Source organism: Pezoporus flaviventris, unplaced genomic scaffold (assembly GCF_033815535.1).
Source record: "Pezoporus flaviventris isolate CSIRO_AGI_PZ_B2104156 unplaced genomic scaffold, CSIRO_AGI_Pfla_v1 ptg000023l, whole genome shotgun sequence".
Classification (NCBI taxonomy): domain Eukaryota; kingdom Metazoa; phylum Chordata; class Aves; order Psittaciformes; family Psittacidae; genus Pezoporus; species Pezoporus flaviventris.
Window position 1 is genome coordinate 6,001,591 of NW_026892571.1, and position 19,558 is coordinate 6,021,148.

Sequence of the window (19,558 nt, forward strand, 5' to 3'; positions counted from 1 at the left end):
AGCCGTGTAGGAACTCTGCAGTGTAATGTCGAGCTCTGCGACTGCACTGTAATGTTACAAGTAGACACAACTTGGATAATGTTACAAGGAGACACAACTTGGATAAAGGTTTCCCACAAGATTTATAAGGCATTCTACACCTGCATCATCCTTCTACATGCTGATTTATGGTGTAGATGCTCTACCATTGCCTTTCAGGACAGGGAAAAAAAAGACCACAAAAATTATGGCACAGGCCTTGTCACCAGGTAGGAAATCCAGCCATTGCCCAAGGAAAGCTGTGTTCACCCACATATTTTCTTGATTTCAAGCCAGCCTCTCACCCTCCTTGCTCTGCATTTATAGCCTTTATTTGCACCATTGACATTATGTGCACCTGTCAGCCAGACTTGAAAACGTATGACACAGAAATTGGGTGTATCAGTCTTGGCAGCTGAAAACTTTTATAGATGGAAACGCCTCAGATCAACAGATGTAAGAGATGTTTTAAGGGTTAGAAGGGACAATGAGGCCTAGCTTTATACCTGGACAACAAACAAGGCAAGAATGGGGAACCAATGTTAAACTATGATGCAAAAGTGAAGGAATCATAGCTTAACATTTCAGTATGTCATTGGTAGCAGCTACGTAAAAGGGAGATCTGTTTGGCAAAAAGACAACAGGACCTCACAACGCAGACCATAGCCACATTCCCTTCAGACAATTACTCTGGACAATAAAAAAAGAGGTAAAATGAAACACAAGGCAATATAAAAAAACCCACACCTTCAGAATAATGTTCTGAAAGCCAGTGATAAGCCCTGGGAACCACGTCAATCTCCACCACTACACCATACACACAGCATTGAGACTCTCCACAAACCTTTCTCAGCTTGCATTGTTACTGATTTTCATCAACTGCAGAGTCCACAGAAGCTACACAGAGAATGTCTCATCATGGATATTTTTCTCATTTGTGAGAATTAAGCACATTTCTTCAAATGAAATTTTAAAAAAAGTCTACGAAAGATTACTGCGATGAACATGAAAAGCATATGCCAGACAGGAATGCAGCAGTAACAGATCTCACACAGCTTTACAGCTCTAAACATGAAAGGGACATATGGTACCTACAGAAAGATATACCAGAAGTAATTTCCACATACTATAAAAGCAGTGGCCCATGTTCAGGCGAGTACAATGACCAAGAAAAAATTCGAAAAACAAAATGATATATTCTTGATAATGGTTTCTAGAGCAATTCAGGGAATGAATAATCAGCTGACTTCTCCCAAAGCAACCCCTGATGCATTTCTGTCACAACCTGCAAATACACATGAAGAACCTCCCAGGGCTCCCCATACAACCTGAATAACCTTTTAGCAAAAATTCCATGAGATGAAACAATGGAAGATACTATGGTTGGGCACAGTTCCCACATCTTTACATCTCTAACAAGTTGAAGACACGTAGTCTGATGCCACCTCAGAAAAGGTTTAAAAACCAGGCGCTAACCTACAGAGTGGGTCACAACAGCGTAGAACACAAAGATGTGGCAAAGCAAGAAAGTCCCAGAACAAACGTAAGTCCTGCTGGCGGCAACAACGCCTCTCCTGCCTCCAGCGAGAAACCTGAGCAAACACCCCAAGGTGCCCTCCCGAGGAAAGAGGCAGCAGCACCCCACCACGGGGCGGCAACCAACTTAGCCTTTCTCGATCATACAGCTCCCCCCGAGGAACACGGAACCCGTCAGAGGGCAGAGGCAACATGGGGAAGAGGCACGGAGAAAGGCTCCTGTGAGAAACTCACCGTGGGAGCGGCGAGGTCAGAGCAGCGGGAGTCCGCAACGTCCTCCCCGAGCAGCGGCGCGGGCTCGTCGGGAGGCGGACGGGCCGGGAGGGTGTCGCAGCAGCTGCCTGAGGACAAGCGGAGATGGCTCTTGCGAGAGTCAGCGGTGAGAGACACCTCGTGCGAGTAGGAGTGCAGGAAGGCGCGGACGCCGTCGATGCCCACAAACTGCGAGGCCGGGACGCGGCGCAAGGAGGCGCTGCCCGACGTCGCCAGCAGCTGCGAGCGGCGCCAGTGCCGCAGGCGGAACGCCAGCAGCAGCAGCAGGAAGGCGAGGAAGAGGCAGGACACGGCCGCCACGGCCAGCACCAGCCAGCGCGTGAGGCTGGCGGCCGTCTCGCCCGGCACCGCCGCCGCCGCGCTGCCCAGCTCCGAGAGCAGCTCGGCCACGCTCTCGGCCAGCACCACCGTGAGCGTGGCCGTGGCCGACAGCGCCGGCCGCCCGTGGTCCTTCACCACCACCACCAGGCTCTGGCGCGCCGCGTCGCGGGCCAGCGGGAAGCGCGCCGTGCGCACCTCGCCGCTGTGCAGCCCCACGCGGAACAGCCCCGGCTCCGTCGCCTTGGCCAGCTCGTACGACAGCCACGCGTTCTGCCCCGCGTCCGCGTCCACCGCCACCACCTTGGCCACCAGCGCCCCGGGCTCCGCCGACCGCGGCGCCAGCTCCACGCCCGCCCAGCCCGACACCGCCGCCGAAGGCGCCGCCGCCGGCGGGTACAGCACCTGCGGCGCGTTGTCGTTCTCGTCCACGATCTCCAGCACCACCGACGCGTTGCTGCTCAGCGCCGGCAAGCCGCCGTCCTCCGCCCACACCCACAGCCGCACCTCGCGCACCTCCTCGTAGTCGAACGAGCGCAGCGCGTACAGCGCGCCCGTCTCCGCCTGCACCGACACGTAGGACGAGAGCGGCGCGCCCCTCACCCGCCCCTCCGACAGCCGGTACCGCACGCGCGCGTTCTGCCCCCAGTCCTCGTCCGAAGCCCGCACCGTCAGCACCAGCGCTCCCGCCGCGTTGTTCTCTGCCAGCCGGGCGCTGTAGCGCGGCTCCGCGAACACCGGCGCGTTGTCGTTCACGTCCAGCACCCGCAGTGCCAACACCGCGCTGCTCTGCAGCGCCGGAGACCCGCCGTCCACCGCCCGCACGGTCACGTTGTACTTCGACACCTTCTCGCGGTCCAGCCCCTCCGCCGTCACTATGCGGTAATAATCCTCAAAGGGTTTCTCCAGGCGGAACGGGAGGCCATCGGTGATGCTGCACCTCACCTGGCCGTTCGCTCCCGAGTCCCGGTCGTGCACATGCAGCAGGGCCACTACCGTTCCCGGCACCGCGTCCTCAGAGATATCCCTTAAAGCTGACGACAGCGATAGTTCGGGCGCGTTATCGTTGACGTCTGTCACAGTGATTGCTACTTTCGTCGTGTCAGAAAGGCCCCCGCCGTCCCTTGCCTGTACTTGCATTTCGTAGAAGTCGCCTTCCTCGAAATCCAAATTTCGCGCTAATGTGAGCGCTCCCGTTTCAGCGTCAAGCTCAAAAATACGCGAGGCTTTCTCTTTGATTTTCTTCAATGAGTATTTCACGTGCCCGTTCAGACCCTCATCGGCGTCGGAGGCCGTGAGGGTGACGAGGAGGGAACCCACGGGAACGTCCTCGGCCGCACGCACCGTGTACTCCGCCTGGCTGAACACGGGCGCGTTGTCGTTGGAGTCAAGCACTGTCACGCAGATCCGCGCCGTGCCCGTTTGCGCAGGCTCTCCGCCGTCGCTCGCCCTCAGCACCAGCTCGTAAAACGCCGTCTCTTCCCGGTCCAGCGCCTTCTCCAGCACCAGCTCGGGACGCTGATCCCCTCCGGGGCCCGCCTGCACGGCCAGCGAGAAGTGCTCATCGCCGCTCAGCTCGTAGCGCTGCAGGGAATTCGGGCCCGTGTCCGGGTCTTGAGCCTCAGGCAAGGGAAATCGTGACCCCGGGGGTGTCGATTCGCTTATCCTCTCTTCCAGCTCCATGTCATTGAAGCTGGGTGCGTTGTCATTTACATCCGTGATCTCCACTTCGATTTTGTAGACCTGCATTTTTCCCTCCACGATCACCTCACATCGTAGCACGCATTGTCGCTCACTCTCACACAGCTGCTCTCTGTCTATCCTCTCCGCCGTCATCAGTTGTCCCGTCTTCCTGTGCAGCGCGAAATACTGCGTTCTACCTCTGTCCAAGAGGCGGACGCCGCGCTCGCTGATCGCGGGCATCTCAAGCCCTAGGTCCTTGGTGACGTCGCCCACGAACGAGCCCTTGGGCAGCTCCTCGGGAACCGAGTAGCGCAGCTGCCCCCAAGCCCCGTCCCACGCCGCCATCAGGACGGTCCACAGCAGCACTCCCTCCCGCCGGCTCCAGCACCTTCCCCCCGTGCTCATCTCCGCGCGGCACCGCCAGTACCGTACCACTGTAGACAGCTCACCAGCGCCAACCGCTTTTCTGGCTCCTTCTCCTCCTCCGGCTTGTGCTCCGTCTCCCCTCCAGAATCGCCTCTGCCAGGGGCTTCCGCCGACCCCTCCGCCTCGCTGTAGGGGATGCTAGCAAACCCTCTGCCGCTGAGACAGCCAGCGAGCGAGGCCGGCCGCAGCGGGCGGGGCTGCCTGCATCGCTCCTGCCTTCTCTCGCTCCTTCTCAGTCAACAGCGGCGCCCGCAGCCTCCTTACGGAACTGCACGCATCGAGGTATGCCCCCCCCCCGGCCCTGCGCAGGACAAGCTCTCGGGGGAGGAACAGGCGACAAGGAGCAGCCATCGGATCCTAGCTACTCGATTTTCGCTGCGAACCCAACCAGGAGGAAACCAAATTCCTCCTGTGCTCCTGGACTTTCTACCGCCTGGAACATGGCGGTCATGATGGTATATTGAAAGTAAAATGGTACTTAAACGTGTAGCATATACTTAGTCTCATCCTATAAGTCCAAATGCATCAAATTTTAAGCTGTCGTTCTCGAGTTACTAATACAAAACAATAGAAAACAGGCTCTGAGATCCAAAACGCAATAATCAGACACACAAGCTTCTCACTTGCTCGAGACCCAGCAGTTCATTAGCACATGCGCCTGGGGATTTCCTTTAAATACTTGTCCCTACGGAAAATATTGAGCATCAATTTCCTCTTTAGGAACGCACAGAAAAATAGCGTATTTATAGTTTCACATATTCACGTTTATCAAGTAATTCGATAGCTTAAAAATGTAGTTTTCCCAGAAATCGCGGTGTAACGTATTTGTGTATTCAGCTAATCCTTGACTCCATGCTGATAGGACGACTCTTCATGCTGATAGGACACTTCGATACCATAGGAAATTACAGCTGCACACCCTAAACTACACTGATCATCTAAACCTACAAAGGCTTTATTCGACTGTTTAATTGCTGCCATTTTGTGTTCTGGGGGTAGCTGCATTCTCGGGATGGGTAGAGACCTCTCCAGGTGAAATACGCAAACGAAACAGGTAATGTAAAAAGTGACAGATTCCCAAGTCCTCGATTTAGTCAAACCCGTCATGCAACTATTTCTGCAGCGACCTTCCCTTAGACGGGAGGGCAGATGACGGGCGGGAAAATAATCTGCCACTTCTCCATTTTTAGATTTAGTCCAACACAACATAGTAACCAAGGGGATTATTTTCAGGTTAAACCAGTACCAACTCCGTCTCTTTGGGAAAAAGCAATCAGGAAGGAGAAATTTCCATTACCGAGCATCCACCCCATTTCCCTCATCACAAAATTACTCTGTTCAGGATTCGCCTTCACCATTGCTGACTCGTTATACCACAAGGTTTGTGCCAAAAATTTGAACCTGAATTTCCGACTTCTGATATGCCAGAAAGTGCTGCCACTAGCTGCATGCTCTGAATGGGAGTTAAACCTTTCATGCCTTCATGTACACACAGAGACCAGCACTTCCAACGCCCTCGCTCGAGGAAGCCCAGGAGAAAAATCACGGAGCTTCAGAAGGACAAAAGAATCTTCTACAGCACATAAAGCGTTCCTAATAACCAGAACTAATATCACTTTTTACGGAATATATAGAAAAAAATTCCTAAACGCGTGATGAACCAACAAGGGTCATCACTTCCTGCTACGAACTGAAATTGCTTTCTAAACGTCCAGCATAATAAGCAGTGCGCATTATAACTTTGAGCTACGCCACACAAATCGGGGGCTTGTGTGCCGTTTGAGTGCCTACTGTTAGACCGTAAGATTATTTCACACGTTCCTGGAAACACACACAAGCACAAACTACAGGCCCAGCAGAGCCGCAAAGAGTAACAGCAAAGCCCCTGTTCAGAAAAGGACCGAAGAGAAGGTTTACAGACCTGTTGTCCGTTGGGCTCCGCGGGAGGTTCTCCGGTGATAGCACTGCTGCAGGGATCGCAGCCGAAAAGCTCCTTCCCGGACAGGCAAGGAGGAGGCGGCGGCGGCCAAGCAGCCTCGGCGACAGCACGTCCCGGCGCCACGCACAGGTTGTAGGAGTAGGGCAAGGTGCCCTCGCAGAAGTCGGCAGGGAAAGCGGCGCCTGCCCCGGAGAAGCGCTGAGCGCCCAGACAGCGCAGCACGGCGGGCGGCCCGGAACGGCGGCCCCTTGCTAGCACGGCCAGCGCCACGCTCAGCAGGAAGAGCGCGGACAGGAGAGCCAACGCCAGCACGAGGGAGAACTGCAGCTCCGCCGCCGAGTCGGCGCTCGCCGCCCGCTCGCTCAGCTCCGGCAGCGCCTCCTGCAAGCTCTCGGCCAGCACCACGTGCAGCGTGGCCGTGGCCGACAGCGCCGGCTGCCCGTGGTCCTTCACCACGGCCACGAGCCGCTGCTTCGCCGCGTCCCTGTCCGACACGGCCCGCGCCGTGCGCACCTCGCCGCTGTGCAGCCCCACGCGGAACAGCGCCGGTTCCGGCGCCTGCACCAGCTCGTACGACAGCCAGGCGTTGCGCCCCGCATCCGCGTCCACCGCCACCACCTTGGCCACCAGGTACCCGGCCTCGGCCGACCGAGGCACCATCTCGAACGGGCCCGGGCCCGCGGCCAATCCCGCGTCTGCCCCTGCGCCCGCCGCCGCTGGCCACAGCACCCGCGGCGCGTTGTCGTTGCGGTCCAACACGAAGACGCGCACCGTCGCCGTCGAGCTCAGCGCCGGTTCCCCGCCATCCTGCGCCCGCACCACCACCGCGAACTCTCGGCACTGCTCGTAGTCGAAGGAGCGCTGCGCGTACATTGCGCCGCTCTGCGCCTCCACCGACACGTACGGCGCCGCGCCCGCGCTGCCGCCCTCCAACGAGTACCTCACGCGCCCGTTGCTGCCAGCGTCCGCGTCCCGCGCCCTCACGTGCAGCACCAGCTCGCCCGCCGCGTTGTTCTCCGCCACGTAGGCGCTGTAGGCGGCCTCCTCGAACACCGGCGCGTTGTCGTTCACGTCCGACACCTCCAGCACCAGCACCGTGCTGCTCGAGAGCGCCGGGCTGCCCCGGTCCCTCGCCACCACCGTCACCCGGTGCTCGGACTCCTGCTCCCGGTCCAGCGCGCTCGCCGTCACCACCTTGTACGACCCGCCCGACGACGCCACGAGCGACAGCGGCGCCTCGCCCGACAGCTCGCACCACACCTGACCGTTCTCGCCAGAGTCTGGATCCTGCACGTTTAGCAGAGCCACCACCGTTCCGGCCGGTGCGTCCTCGGGTACTTGGCTCGACACCGACAGCACCGTGATTTCGGGCGTGTTGTCGTTCACGTCCAGCACCTCCACCTCCACCTTGCAGTGCGCTACCAGACCGCCCCCGTCCCTCGCTTCCATTAGCAGCGTGTACCCACGCGTATCCTCAAAGTCCAGCGCCTCCTGCAGCGTGATCCTTCCGCTCTCCGCATCCACCATGAACTTCTGAAGAACCTTAGGCGGCATTTTATAGAACCCGTAGTTGACGCGGCCGTTGTTGCCGGCGTCGGCATCGGAGGCGGACACGTTCACCACTGTCGATCCCGGCGGCGCGTTCTCCCGCAAGCTCACTCGGTACCGCTCCTGCGCGAACACGGGGGCGTTGTCGTTGGCGTCCGTAACGTTGATACAGAGCTGGGCGGTGCTGCTCCGGGGCGGGTCCCCGCCGTCCAGCGCCGTCAGCACCAGCCGCAGGCTCTGATCTTTCTCCCGGTCAAGCGCCTGGCGCAGCACCAGCTCCGCGAACTTGCTGCCGTCCGGGCTCTCCTTCACCTCCACCGCGAAGTAGCCGTTGGTCTCCAGTTCATAACCCTGCAGCGAGTTACTGCCCACGTCTGCGTCTTCCGCCATGACCAAGGGAAACCGGGAGCCAGTGGAAGTGAACTCGTTGATCTCCAGGTGGAAACTGTCTTGTGGAAACCTCGGGGAGTTATCATTTACATCCTGGATGGCCACTTCGACGTGGAAAACGTTGAGCGGGTTATGCATTAGCACCTCGAAGCTGACAGAACAAGACTCTGACTCGCCGCACATCTCCTCCCGGTCCAGTCTCTCGCTCACGTACAGGTTCCCGTTCTCCCCGTTCACGGTAAAGTATTGCTTCGCGGCGCTCAGCCGCAGCTTGCGTGCCGGCAATTCTGCCGGGCTCAGCCCGAGGTCCCGCGCCAGCGGCCCCACCAGGGAGCCTCTGTCCAGCTCCTCGGGGATGGCATAGTGGAGCCGCTCCGACACCGCCCGGCAGCACCAGCACAGCAGCAAAGCGGGCAGCAGCACTCGCCCGTCTGCAGGTCCCCGGCTCTGCCTCTGCCTGCCCGCCATTGCCGGCAGCGCTTGCCGCGCTCTTCCCTCGATTCCAGATGCTCTCCGAAAGGAGCGCAGGGGCTGCTGGAGGGCAGGGAACTGGGCGCTGGCTCGGATGTCGCTGCTCCCAGCGGCGCCTCTCGCCTATGCTGCCCGTGCCGCTTCCGCTGCGGCCGGCTCCGGGTGAACGAGCAGTCTCTCTGCATGCATGCCGCTGCAGCGGCTTCGGCTCTGCCGCCGCTCCATGTCGGCCAACAGCGGCACCCGGAGGCCCCGCGACGCCATCGCACCCTTTTGATGTCCGCGCTCCCGGGAACCAGAGGATCACGGACTGCGCCCGTAACTGTGGCTGCAACGGCAGCCACCCACCGAAAAAAAAGTATTTCTGCAGAAGGTTTTTAAAGTAGTATTACACTCTGTCAGGATGTATTTCTTTTCACTGAGTTGTTCGATTCTGATATAATTTACACTGGGATAAATAAGGCCTAAAGATAGTGGACCTGAATTCAGACCATATAACATTCTATTTGTCAAACCCGTATGTCTCCAGTTGCGCAGCTAGCATGTTATGGGGGGCACCCTGCATGTTTTTTTTTTTTACTGAAAACCTGGATGTTTTGGAATGCCACTCTGCACTAACATGACACATTGCTAAATGAAGCTATGCTGATATTTACAACTAAAAATGTACACCGAGGAAATCAAGACAAGAAAACCAAAACCATAAATCACATGAAAGCACTAGAAAAGTCACCAGGCCTTGGCAATAGTTTCAGATGTGCTGCATGCTATTCTAAAAATCTGGTTTAGAATCCATTCTACACAGCTGTAAAAAAATGAACGGTAAGGAAGAGGGAACTGCCATCCAGCATGGAAGACAAACTAATGACTGCACATAGAGAATAAAATCAAACTCGGAGAAAACTGAGCCATCACACTATTGCTGCCATTTCTACAGTTGCCCTCCAAAAGGCATGACACAAGGCTCATGGGATGAACATTTATTAGTGTGGAAAAATCTCACTTCACTCATCGACTGCATGCACATTTCCTTATCGAGTGCGACACCAAAACAATTTCTGTTCATCAGTCACTTTGGTGAGAGTCCATTGTTTCAGGAAAAAATTCAGGAAGAAAATATCTCAAGTATCGAGCATCACATTTTCCTGACCCCATCATGTAGCATTGCAAACCCATAAATCAGACAAGCAAGGCAAAGCAGCATTAGAAAATGTTGTCAGAGAAAATTACCTGGAAGTCTTCTTGCTCCTCACAGCTCCCTGGGAACATCTGGAAGTCATTTCTATCTCAAGCTGCTTTGCGGGCCTAAAGTTTTCCTCTGCGCTACACAATAGCGTCTTCAGTTTAATAGTCACCAGCTCTCAGCAATTGTTTTCTACTCTGTGGCCTGATCTCTCAAAAATATTAAGCATTAAGAGTAATTGCCTTAGTATGCTCCTATTTTTCCAGCTCAGTATTCAACAGTAAATAGATTCTCTTCTAGTTCTGCTTATTTCTCCTCACACCTACAATTCTGTCTTAAATGGTTGTACCAAGTATTTGCTGCAAAACAACCCACAGTCTCAAATGCAAAAGCGCTATCCAAAATGGGGAATTACCATGACTTTTGAAGAAACAATGGCCTGAAAAGTAGTGTAACTACAGCTGTGGGGGAACGCTAAACTGTAATGCTACAAGGAGACACAACTTGGATAAAGGTTTCCAACAAGATTTAGAAGGTGTTATATCCTTGCATCAGCTTTCTACATGCTGATTCATGGGGCAAATGATCTCTTACCATTCCCTTTTAGAAAAGGGAAAACAATCGCCAAAAAAATGGCACAGGCCTTGGCACCAGGCAGGAAATCCAAACTGCCCAAGGAAATCTATGTTGACACATTATTTCCAAGCCAGGCTCATCCTCCTTGCTGTGCATTTATAGCCATTAGTTGCACCAAAGCAAATGCCCAGCATTTTGGCCATGTCAGCCACAGGTGAAGGAGCATGTCAGTGATGTCTCGGGAACAGATACATGTCTTCTTCTTGGCAGCTGAACACATTCAGGTTATGGATGGAAACTACTGCCCCAGTCCAACAAGTGTAAGAGATCAGGCCCAACTTTAAACCTGGACAACAAACAAGGCAAGAACGAACTTGCAGAATTAAAAGCTTCACAGCTTAACATTTCAGAGTATGTCATTGGTAGTACGTATGCAAATGGAGTCCTAATTGGTAAAAAAAAGTTCACATTCCCTCCAGTCTATTTCGAGAGTAAAAAAAAAAAAGGTAAAGCCATGAATTGCAAATGTGGGCCTCATCAAAAGCAGGACAAACCTTTATCGACATTCCAGATTACAACAAATCTTTGCACCTGCCCTGTCTGCGCATAGAATTTCTCATCACGCCTAAAGTTACACAACAGGAAAGCTACATTTGCAGACACCACAGAAAGCTGCACATGCAGCTTCTTAGTGAGAGCATGAATTGCAACATGGACATATGCAAAGAGATTTCTCTGCCCATCACACTACTTGGAAGTAATATAAAATAATTGCATAAGCAATATGCAGCTCTGATAAAGAACTGGTCATGGTACTATCAGCTCAAAGATACCATCATTCTTCCTTTGCACACGGATAACCTGAAAGACTCTCAAAACTTATGGTCACTGACTGATCAAGGTACAGAAAAGCAAACACCCAAGCAAGGTGATACAAAAAAATATACCTTCAGAATCATTTTCTCTAAGCCAGTGATAAACCCTGGGAATCAACAAGTCTCCACCACTATGACCTCGCACAGTGGCAACTCTCCTCAAATCCTTCTCAGCTTGTATTGTAATTGATTCTCAATTGCAGACTCCACCATTTTGCACGAATTGCAGCTGCACAGTGTCTCCTTACCATGGATAATATCTGACTTCTATCTCCATATGATAAGATCATTTCTTCAAATAATATAAAAAAAACAGGTGTATGAAAGTCATTACGGGGTAAACATGAAAAGCATGTACTGGGCAGGACTGCTGCAGTAACAGATCTCCCATATGTAACTTTACAGGTCTAAACATGAAAGGGACATACGGCGCATGAAGAGAGAACTAATTCCTACATACTGTGAGAGGAATAGCCCATGTTTATATGAGCATAATGAGCAAGGAAAAACACATCAGAAAACTGATTATATAATGGATTCTAGAGCAATTCAGGGAATGAATAACCGGTTGGCTTCCCCCTAAAGGTCCTGCTAAGTCAAACTGGAAGAACAACCTGCAGTTGAACGTCCTATGATTTCCCCATACATGTGGAATAACCCTTCTAGCAAAAGTTCCAAGACGAAACTTCAAATGGAGGATATTATGGTTGGGCAGTTCCCACTTTACATCTCTCACAAGATGAAGACATATTGTATGCTGCCACTTCAGAAACGTCAAGATTTAAAAAAAACCAACAGATGCGGACCTAGAGAGAAGACTGGGACACAACAGCGTGGAACACAATGAAGACGTGGCAAAACAAGAAAGTCCCAGCCCCAACATAAGTCCTGCTGGCAGCAACCTCGCTTCTCCTGCCTGCAGCGATAAACCTGATCAAACACCCCAAGTTCAAACCCCGGCAGAAAGAGGCAGCAGCACCCACCGGGGGCAGAGAAAAACTTGGCCTCGTCCACACAGCTCCCCGGAAGAACACGGAACCCGTCGGAGATGGGGCAGAAACAACACCGGGAAGGAAGAGGCGGGGAAAAAGGATCGTGTGAGAAACTCACCGTGGGAGCGGCGAGGTCCACGCGGCGGGAGGCCGCAACGTCCTCCCCGAGCAGCGACGCGGGCTCGTCGGGAGGCGGACGGGCCGGGAGGGTGTCGCAGCAGCTGCCTGAGGACAAGCGGAGATGGCTCTTGCGAGAGTCAGCGGTGAGAGACACCTCGTGCGAGTAGGAGTGCAGGAAGGCGCGGACGCCGTCGATGCCCACAAACTGCGAGGCCGGGACACCGCGCAAGGCGGAGCTGCCCGACGTCGCCAGCAGCTGCGAGCGGCGCCAGTGCCGCAGGCGGAACGCCAGCAGCAGCAGCAGGAAGGCGAGGAAGAGGCAGGACACGGCCGCCACGGCCAGCACCAGCCAGCGCGTGAGGCTGGCGGCCGGCTCGCCCGGCACCGCCGCCGCCGCGCTGCCCAGCTCCGAGAGCAGCTCGGCCACGCTCTCGGCCAGCACCACCGTGAGCGTGGCCGTGGCCGACAGCGCCGGCCGCCCGTGGTCCTTCACCACCACCACCAGGCTCTGGCGCGCCGCGTCGCGGGCCAGCGGGAAGCGCGCCGTGCGCACCTCGCCGCTGTGCAGCCCCACGCGGAACAGCCCCGGCTCCGTCGCCTTGGCCAGCTCGTACGACAGCCACGCGTTCTGCCCCGCGTCCGCGTCCACCGCCACCACCTTGGCCACCAGCGCCCCGGGCTCCGCCGACCGCGGCGCCAGCTCCACGCCCGCCCAGCCCGACACCGCCGCCGAAGGCGCCGCCGCCGGCGGGTACAGCACCTGCGGCGCGTTGTCGTTCTCGTCCACGATCTCCAGCACCACCGACGCGTTGCTGCTCAGCGCCGGCAAGCCGCCGTCCTCCGCCCACACCCACAGCCGCACCTCGCGCACCTCCTCGTAGTCGAACGAGCGCAGCGCGTACAGCGCGCCCGTCTCCGCCTGCACCGACACGTAGGACGAGAGCGGCGCGCCCCTCACCCGCCCCTCCGACAGCCGGTACCGCACGCGCGCGTTCTGCCCCCAGTCCGCGTCCGTTGCCCGCACCGTCAGCACCAGCGCTCCCGCTGCGTTGTTCTCTGCCAGCCGGGCGCTGTAGCGCGGCTCCGCGAACACCGGTGCGTTGTCGTTCACGTCCAGCACCCGCAGTGCCAGCACCGCGCTGTTTTCCAGGGCCGGTGACCCACCGTCCACCGCCCGCACGGTCAGGTTGTACTCCGACACCTTCTCGCGGTCCAGCTCCCCCGCCGTCACCATGCGGTAGTAGTCCTTAAAGGTCTTCTCCAGCCGAAACGGGAGATTTTCGACGATGCTGCATCGCACCTGGCCGTTCGCCCCCGAGTCCCGGTCGTGCACGTGCAGCAGGGCAACTACCGTTCCCAGTGGCGCGTCCTCAGAAATCTCGCTCAGGGACGACGACATCGTCAATTCTGGTGCGTTGTCGTTGACGTCTATCAGCGTTATCCCGACATTAGCCGTGTCGAAAAGTCCCCCTCCGTCGTGCGCCTGTATCTCCAGTTCGTGTGAAGAGATTTCTTCAAAGTCCAAACTGTCCTTCAGGGATATTTCTCCCGTCTGAGAGTCCAGCTGGAAAAGTTCCGATGCCCGGTCTGAAATCTTATGGAAAACGTATTTCACGTTTCCGTTCAATCCCTCGTCGGCGTCGATGGCCATGAGAGTGACAAGGACGGAATCCACGGGAACGTCCTCGGCCACACGCACCGTGTACTCCTCCTGGCTGAACACGGGTGCGTTGTCGTTAGCGTCCAGCACCGTTACGCGGATCCGCGCCGTGCCGGTACGCGCAGGCTCTCCGCCGTCGCTCGCCCTCACCATCAGCTCGTAAAACGCCACCTCCTCCCGGTTCAGCGCCTTTTCCAACACCAGCTCGGGACGCTGATCCCCTCCGGGGCCCGCTTGCACGGCCAGCGAGAAGTGTTCGTCGCCGCTCAGCTCGTAGCGCTGCAGGGAATTCAGCCCCGAGTCGTGATCGTGAGCCGCGGCCAGGGGAAACCGCGCCCCCGGGGCTGTCGATTCGCTCATTCTCAGCTCCATCTCTGCATCTCGGAAGCTGGGAGTGTTGTCGTTAATGTCCGTGATCTCCACTTCGATGCCGTAAACCTGCATTTCTCCCTCCACTATCACCTCATAGCGCAGCATACATTTGTCCACCAGTCGGCACAGCTGCTCCCTGTCTATCCTCTCCTTTGTCAACAAATAGCCCGTTTTACCCTGCAAGGCGAAATACTGTGTCCTACCTCTGTCCAAGAGACGGACGCCGCGATCGCGGAGCGCCGGCAGCTCCAACCCCAGGTCCTTGACCACGTCGCCCACGAACGAGCCCTTGGGCAGCTCCTCGGGAACCGAGTAGCGCAGCTGCCCCACCGCCACGTCCCACGCTGCCAGTAGAACACCCCACAGCAAGGTTCGCTCCCGCCTTTCCCAGCGCCTCCCCGCAGCACCCATCTCCACCGCTGCACTCTGCTGCACCTTAGAGAGCTTCCCGTCTCCGATAGCTGTTGCGGCTCCTTTGCTCCCTGGCTGCTGCACTGTCTCCGGGTCCGGATCGCCTCTGCCGACCGTTACCACCTACCCCTTCCACCTCTCTGCATCTACGACTCCGCACAGAGGGGACGGTTCGCAGTCCGCCCAGCCGCGGAGACAGCCAGCAAGCGAGAGAGCGATTGAGCAGGGCCGCAGCGGGCGGGGCTGCTGGCAGCGCTTCGGCTTTCCTCTCGCTCCTTCTCGGTCAACAGCGGCTCCCGCAGCCTACTCCCGGCACTGCAGGCACCGAACGATGCCGAGCTCTGCCCGCTCGGCTTTGCCCAAAGCCAGCTCTCGGGAAGGTCACAGGAGATACGGAGCTGCCATCGAGTCCCAGCCAGCGATGATCTCCTACTTCCTCTGCTCTCTATACATGCTCTTCCGTGATCCGTATGTCAGGGATTTCCACCTCCCAGGAATAATGGTGATAACGTAATGTGAAATTCTCCTCCCACAAGGAACAAGTTTTGTAAAGGTATAATGGAGATATAAATTTCATATGATGTGCAGAGTATTACAAGCCTTAGCCATTTAATCCACAGGCACATCATTTGCAGAGCTTTTTTAGTCTTAGGGCTACAATTTTTCCCTCAGCCTTCCAGCAGATCAAAGCTGTATCAGACTAGAACGTCAATTTCCTAAATCCCGAGCAATAGCACAAGGCAGTTATGAAGATATAGTCGTCCCTCAAAGGCAGTGATCCTCTAGGCTGGCCATTCTCTCTGGACTTTGTTACTTTTCGTCTGCACATCGGGGCTGCTCTGGATCATCCTGCATTGCTCCCAGCACAATGGAATTTTTCATTACAGGCTGAATAATACAGGTTGCACTTCCACTTAGGACTTGGGTCTCCTTCGGGAGTCCAACACTGAAACCTTTAACCAAAATATTCATGTTCACCTATCATCCAGGGGCCAGTCCATTGCTTTGGCTAAGATAGATCATGAAGTAAAAGAAACATCGAGTGTCAATTCCGACTGCTCTACCCTGTTGTGCAGAGCTGGTGGATCTTTCTACGCACTAAGGAACCATCTTCACCTTTACTAACTCATTCCAGGCAACACAACCTTTATAGGGAAAACTCAGCTAAACCTGAATGTGATGAATCAAGAAATACCATCACTAACAATGGAAAATTCAATATTTTATACATTGAGAACATCCTGCATAAGCAAAGCTCCTTACGTCCAAGAAATCCACCACACAAGTCATTTTATTGCAGCACGTGTTGAATGTGGAGAACATCCCCAAGGAGCTTACATGTGTGATGGCTAATGATGCAGGATGTATTCCCTCTCACAAATCGGCAGCACTGCTTATCGGCAAATTGATGGTGCACTCAGTCCCCTTATGAATATACTAAGTAGTCCAAGGATCCCTGCACAGACTCTTGAAAGACACTATACATCACTCAGGTGTTTACATCTGTTCCCAACAACAGAACACAGACTCCCTCACGTCTGCCTTTGAAACCTTCTGGAACCTGAGGCATTAACACGCAACTTATTGCTAAACAAAGCTATGCTGGTAATTACAAGTAAGCATACACAGAAAACAAAAGGAAAAAACAACCCCAAACCCAACATCAATCAGACAAGCAATGCAAAGAAGCATTAGAGTTGTCAGAGCTCACTGGGAAGTCGTCTTGGTCTACACTGCAGCCATTTAAATTCTTCCCTAGAGCACCTGGAAGTCATTCCTATCCCAAGCTGCAGCTACGGCCCCATAGTCTTCCTCTGGACCACATAGTAGCAGAGGTTAAGGAATAGTAATCAGACCTCAGCAACTCTTCTACACAGTGGCCTGCTCATTCCCAAAAATATGATGGTGTAAGTTTAAAGGTCTTATCATGGGCTCATCCTTCAGACAAAATAAAACAGATTAGCTTATTTATTCTCCTCACACCTACCACTCTGTTTTAGGTGGCTGAAGTACATGTTTGCTGCAAAACACACAGTTTCAAATGCAAAAGCACTGTCCAGAAATGGGGGAACCATGATCTTCCAGAAAATGAAAGCATGAAAGTGTTAGTTGTGAAGAAGCTCTACACCACAGTCCAGGGAGATAGAGGGATAACAAAGAGGAATTATAAGCCATTCTACCCACATATCATGCATCTACATGCTGAGTTACCAAACGCTCTATTACCATTGCCTTTGAGGACAGGGAAACCAGGGTCACACCAAAAAAATGGCACAGGCCTTAGAACCAGGATGGACATCAAACCATTGCCCAGCCAAAACCAAACTGACGCACTTAATTTCCAGGTTCAAAGCCAACCTCTCACCCTTCATGCTCTGCATTCATAGTCCTTTTTTGTGCCACAGACAATATCCTGTATTTAGACAATAAGTCATCCACAGGTGAAAGTGTGTCATTCAGGGAAACATATATCGCCTTTTTGCAGAGGAAATCCTCGAAAGTATGGTTGGAAACTATTATCCCAGTCCAAGAGATCTTCTAATGTTTTGAGACGGGCAATGAGGCCCAGCTTTAAACCTGGACGACAAGGCAAGAACGAGGAACCTGCAGAAGTGAAGGCAGCATAGCTTAATAGCTGCAGTAGGTACACAAGAGGGGGGTCTAGATACAAAATAGGTGGGAGTTCATAGCACAGTAGCCACATTCATTCAAGGCAATTTCTCTAGATAATAAAGAGGTAAATGGATGGAACCATGACTGTGGGCCTCACCAACCAACCAGGACGAATTGAATATACCATCCTTCCATGTTTTAGATATTTCAAATTATATCACAGAAAATTTTTACACCAGCCCTGTCTCTGGACAGAATTGTTCACTGGCCAAATTTTATGCAACAGAAAAGCTACTTTTGCATTCAGACACCAGAAATAAAAGTTGTGCACACAACTACATACTGAGAACAAGGATCACAACACGGATGAGTGCAGAGATTTCTCTGCTCATCACACTACTTGGAAACAATGTAAAATGTTCTCAAGTGCGTGACTGATATGCAGCTCTAACGACTCAGTCGTGGAAGTACCACATCAAAGACACCATAATCCTACCTACAGCATATGGACAACTTGAAAGATGACTCTCACAACTTAGTATAAATCTATGTTTATGCTAAAAATGCTACAGAAAAGCAAATGGATGAACCTGCCAGAGCATGGTCAGATTCTGAGATGTGCAATATCCAAAAATAAGCTTCAGATTAATTTTTTTGTAGGCCAGCAGTAAACCCTGAATTGACAATACATATGGTATGTCTCCACCAGTACCTCCTCAGACACAGCACCCCAAGACCCTCAAGCCATTCATATTGCATCATTGTCCTTGATCTCATGAAGGAAAAGTTGCACAGACTTCTTACCATAGATTTTTGAAACCGTGTCTATGTGACAAGCAGGAGCGTTACTTCCAGAGACATTCTAAGGAAATTGTGAGACAGCTGTAAACATGCAAGGGACATACAGAACAGATAAACAAATAGGTCTGATGTTCCACACAGAAAACTGCCCACATTCAGATTATTCCAATGAGCATGGGAAGAAGTTAAAATGTGAAAAAAAAACACCCCAACTTTTCTTGATAATGGCACTTAGAGTAGGCACATAAATCAGGTCGTTCACGAAATCAGAAGGCTCCTTCCAAATAATTTGTCATATGTACATAAGCTGTCAGTTAAAAACACAACCTTGCAAACACACAAGAACCTTCTAGGGCTCCCCATACATCCTGAATAGCATGTCTTTGGCCAAGCTTTGGGAAGATGAAACATTGCCCAATAATACAGCTGGGCACTGAACAGGGAAAACAGCAACCCGTCTTGTGCCATTCACCAGCCAGCCATTCTACCCATGAATCGTTCCATAATATGCAATGATGCCGAGTTACTATGTAAATGCTCTCAGAGCATTGCCACTGTCTTCCAGGACAGGGAACCAGCATCACAGCATGAGTGGCACAGGCCTTGGAACCAGGTAAAAAGCATGCTGATCTGCCTGTGCTCCTGGTTCCAAGCCAGCCCATCCTCGTTCTGCATCAACAGCCTTTAGTAGTACCACCACCTATATCCTATTTTTGACCATATGTAGGCTAGCAGCTCAGTTTCATTCGATTTACAGAAACAGGACAACAGGAGACAAGCAAGAGGGCACCTTAGCCTTGCAGTGTATCTGTTGTAGGTTCATAAGACGATTGAGCTGGTTGGTTCAAGACAGTCATGAGTATCGATTGTGCTGAATGACACCATCATGCACATGGGCAATTTGACAGATGCAACTCTTGTGCAATTACCATTCACAGGACAAGCAGCATCGAATATGACAGTACGTAAAACGAGTATCTTCCTGCCACATACTTCAAAGAACGAGCCCCAAATAAAAAATTGACAAAAATACCCCCCCCATCCCCTGTATTCCTGCCAATTTTGAGACCGTTTAAACATCACTAGTGACTTCATGTGAGCAAAAGCCACTGAAAACACCTGAAAGGTTGCTCAGGGCCAGGGAAAGCTTCAACCAACTAACAAGGACAAATGGCAAAACGTTTCACATGGCAGTTCTTAGGTGAAGTGCCCAGAGACATGTTGTGACGTTCGTGGCTACGGCAGGCAAACGCATCAGAGGATTCTCATCCTTTCTCAACGCAGAAAAAGGGAGATTGATGGAAGTGGGAGAACTTTTCGTGGTTTAAAACCAGCCACAGGGCTCGTTCACTC

At 53.4% G+C, this 19,558-nt stretch overlaps 2 protein-coding genes across 2 annotated transcripts; both read right to left on the reverse strand.

Annotated features, from left to right (window-relative positions):
* Positions 1-1,728: 1,728 nt before the first annotated feature.
* On the reverse strand, positions 1,729-4,173 carry LOC133271247 (protocadherin gamma-A2-like). Its single transcript, XM_061457193.1, has one exon. It carries the CDS (start codon positions 4,171-4,173, stop codon positions 1,729-1,731), a length of 2,445 nt encoding a protein of 814 aa, XP_061313177.1.
* Positions 4,174-4,615: 442 nt separating this feature from the next.
* LOC133271248 (protocadherin gamma-B5-like) lies at positions 4,616-8,615 on the reverse strand. The gene is made up of 2 exons (XM_061457194.1): positions 6,176-8,615; positions 4,616-4,687 (listed from the first exon to the last, which is right to left on the reverse strand). Exons 1-2 carry the CDS (start codon positions 8,597-8,599, stop codon positions 4,616-4,618), a joined length of 2,496 nt encoding a protein of 831 aa, XP_061313178.1. The 5' UTR covers positions 8,600-8,615.
* Between the last annotated feature and the right edge of the window lie 10,943 nt (positions 8,616-19,558).

What these genes read in the sequence shown, in the direction of transcription:
- LOC133271247 (XM_061457193.1), bottom strand. Translation starts at nt 4,173, where the DNA reads ATGGCGGCGTGGGACGGGGCTTGGGGGCAGCTGCGCTACTCGGTTCCC.
- LOC133271248 (XM_061457194.1), bottom strand. Translation starts at nt 8,599, where the DNA reads ATGGCGGGCAGGCAGAGGCAGAGCCGGGGACCTGCAGACGGGCGAGTG. An exon ending in CGGAGCCCAACGGACAACAG is followed by an intron (nt 4,688 to 6,175) that starts GTCTGTAAACCT and finishes GCCATGTTCCAG; the next exon opens with GCGGTAGAAAGTCCAGGAGC.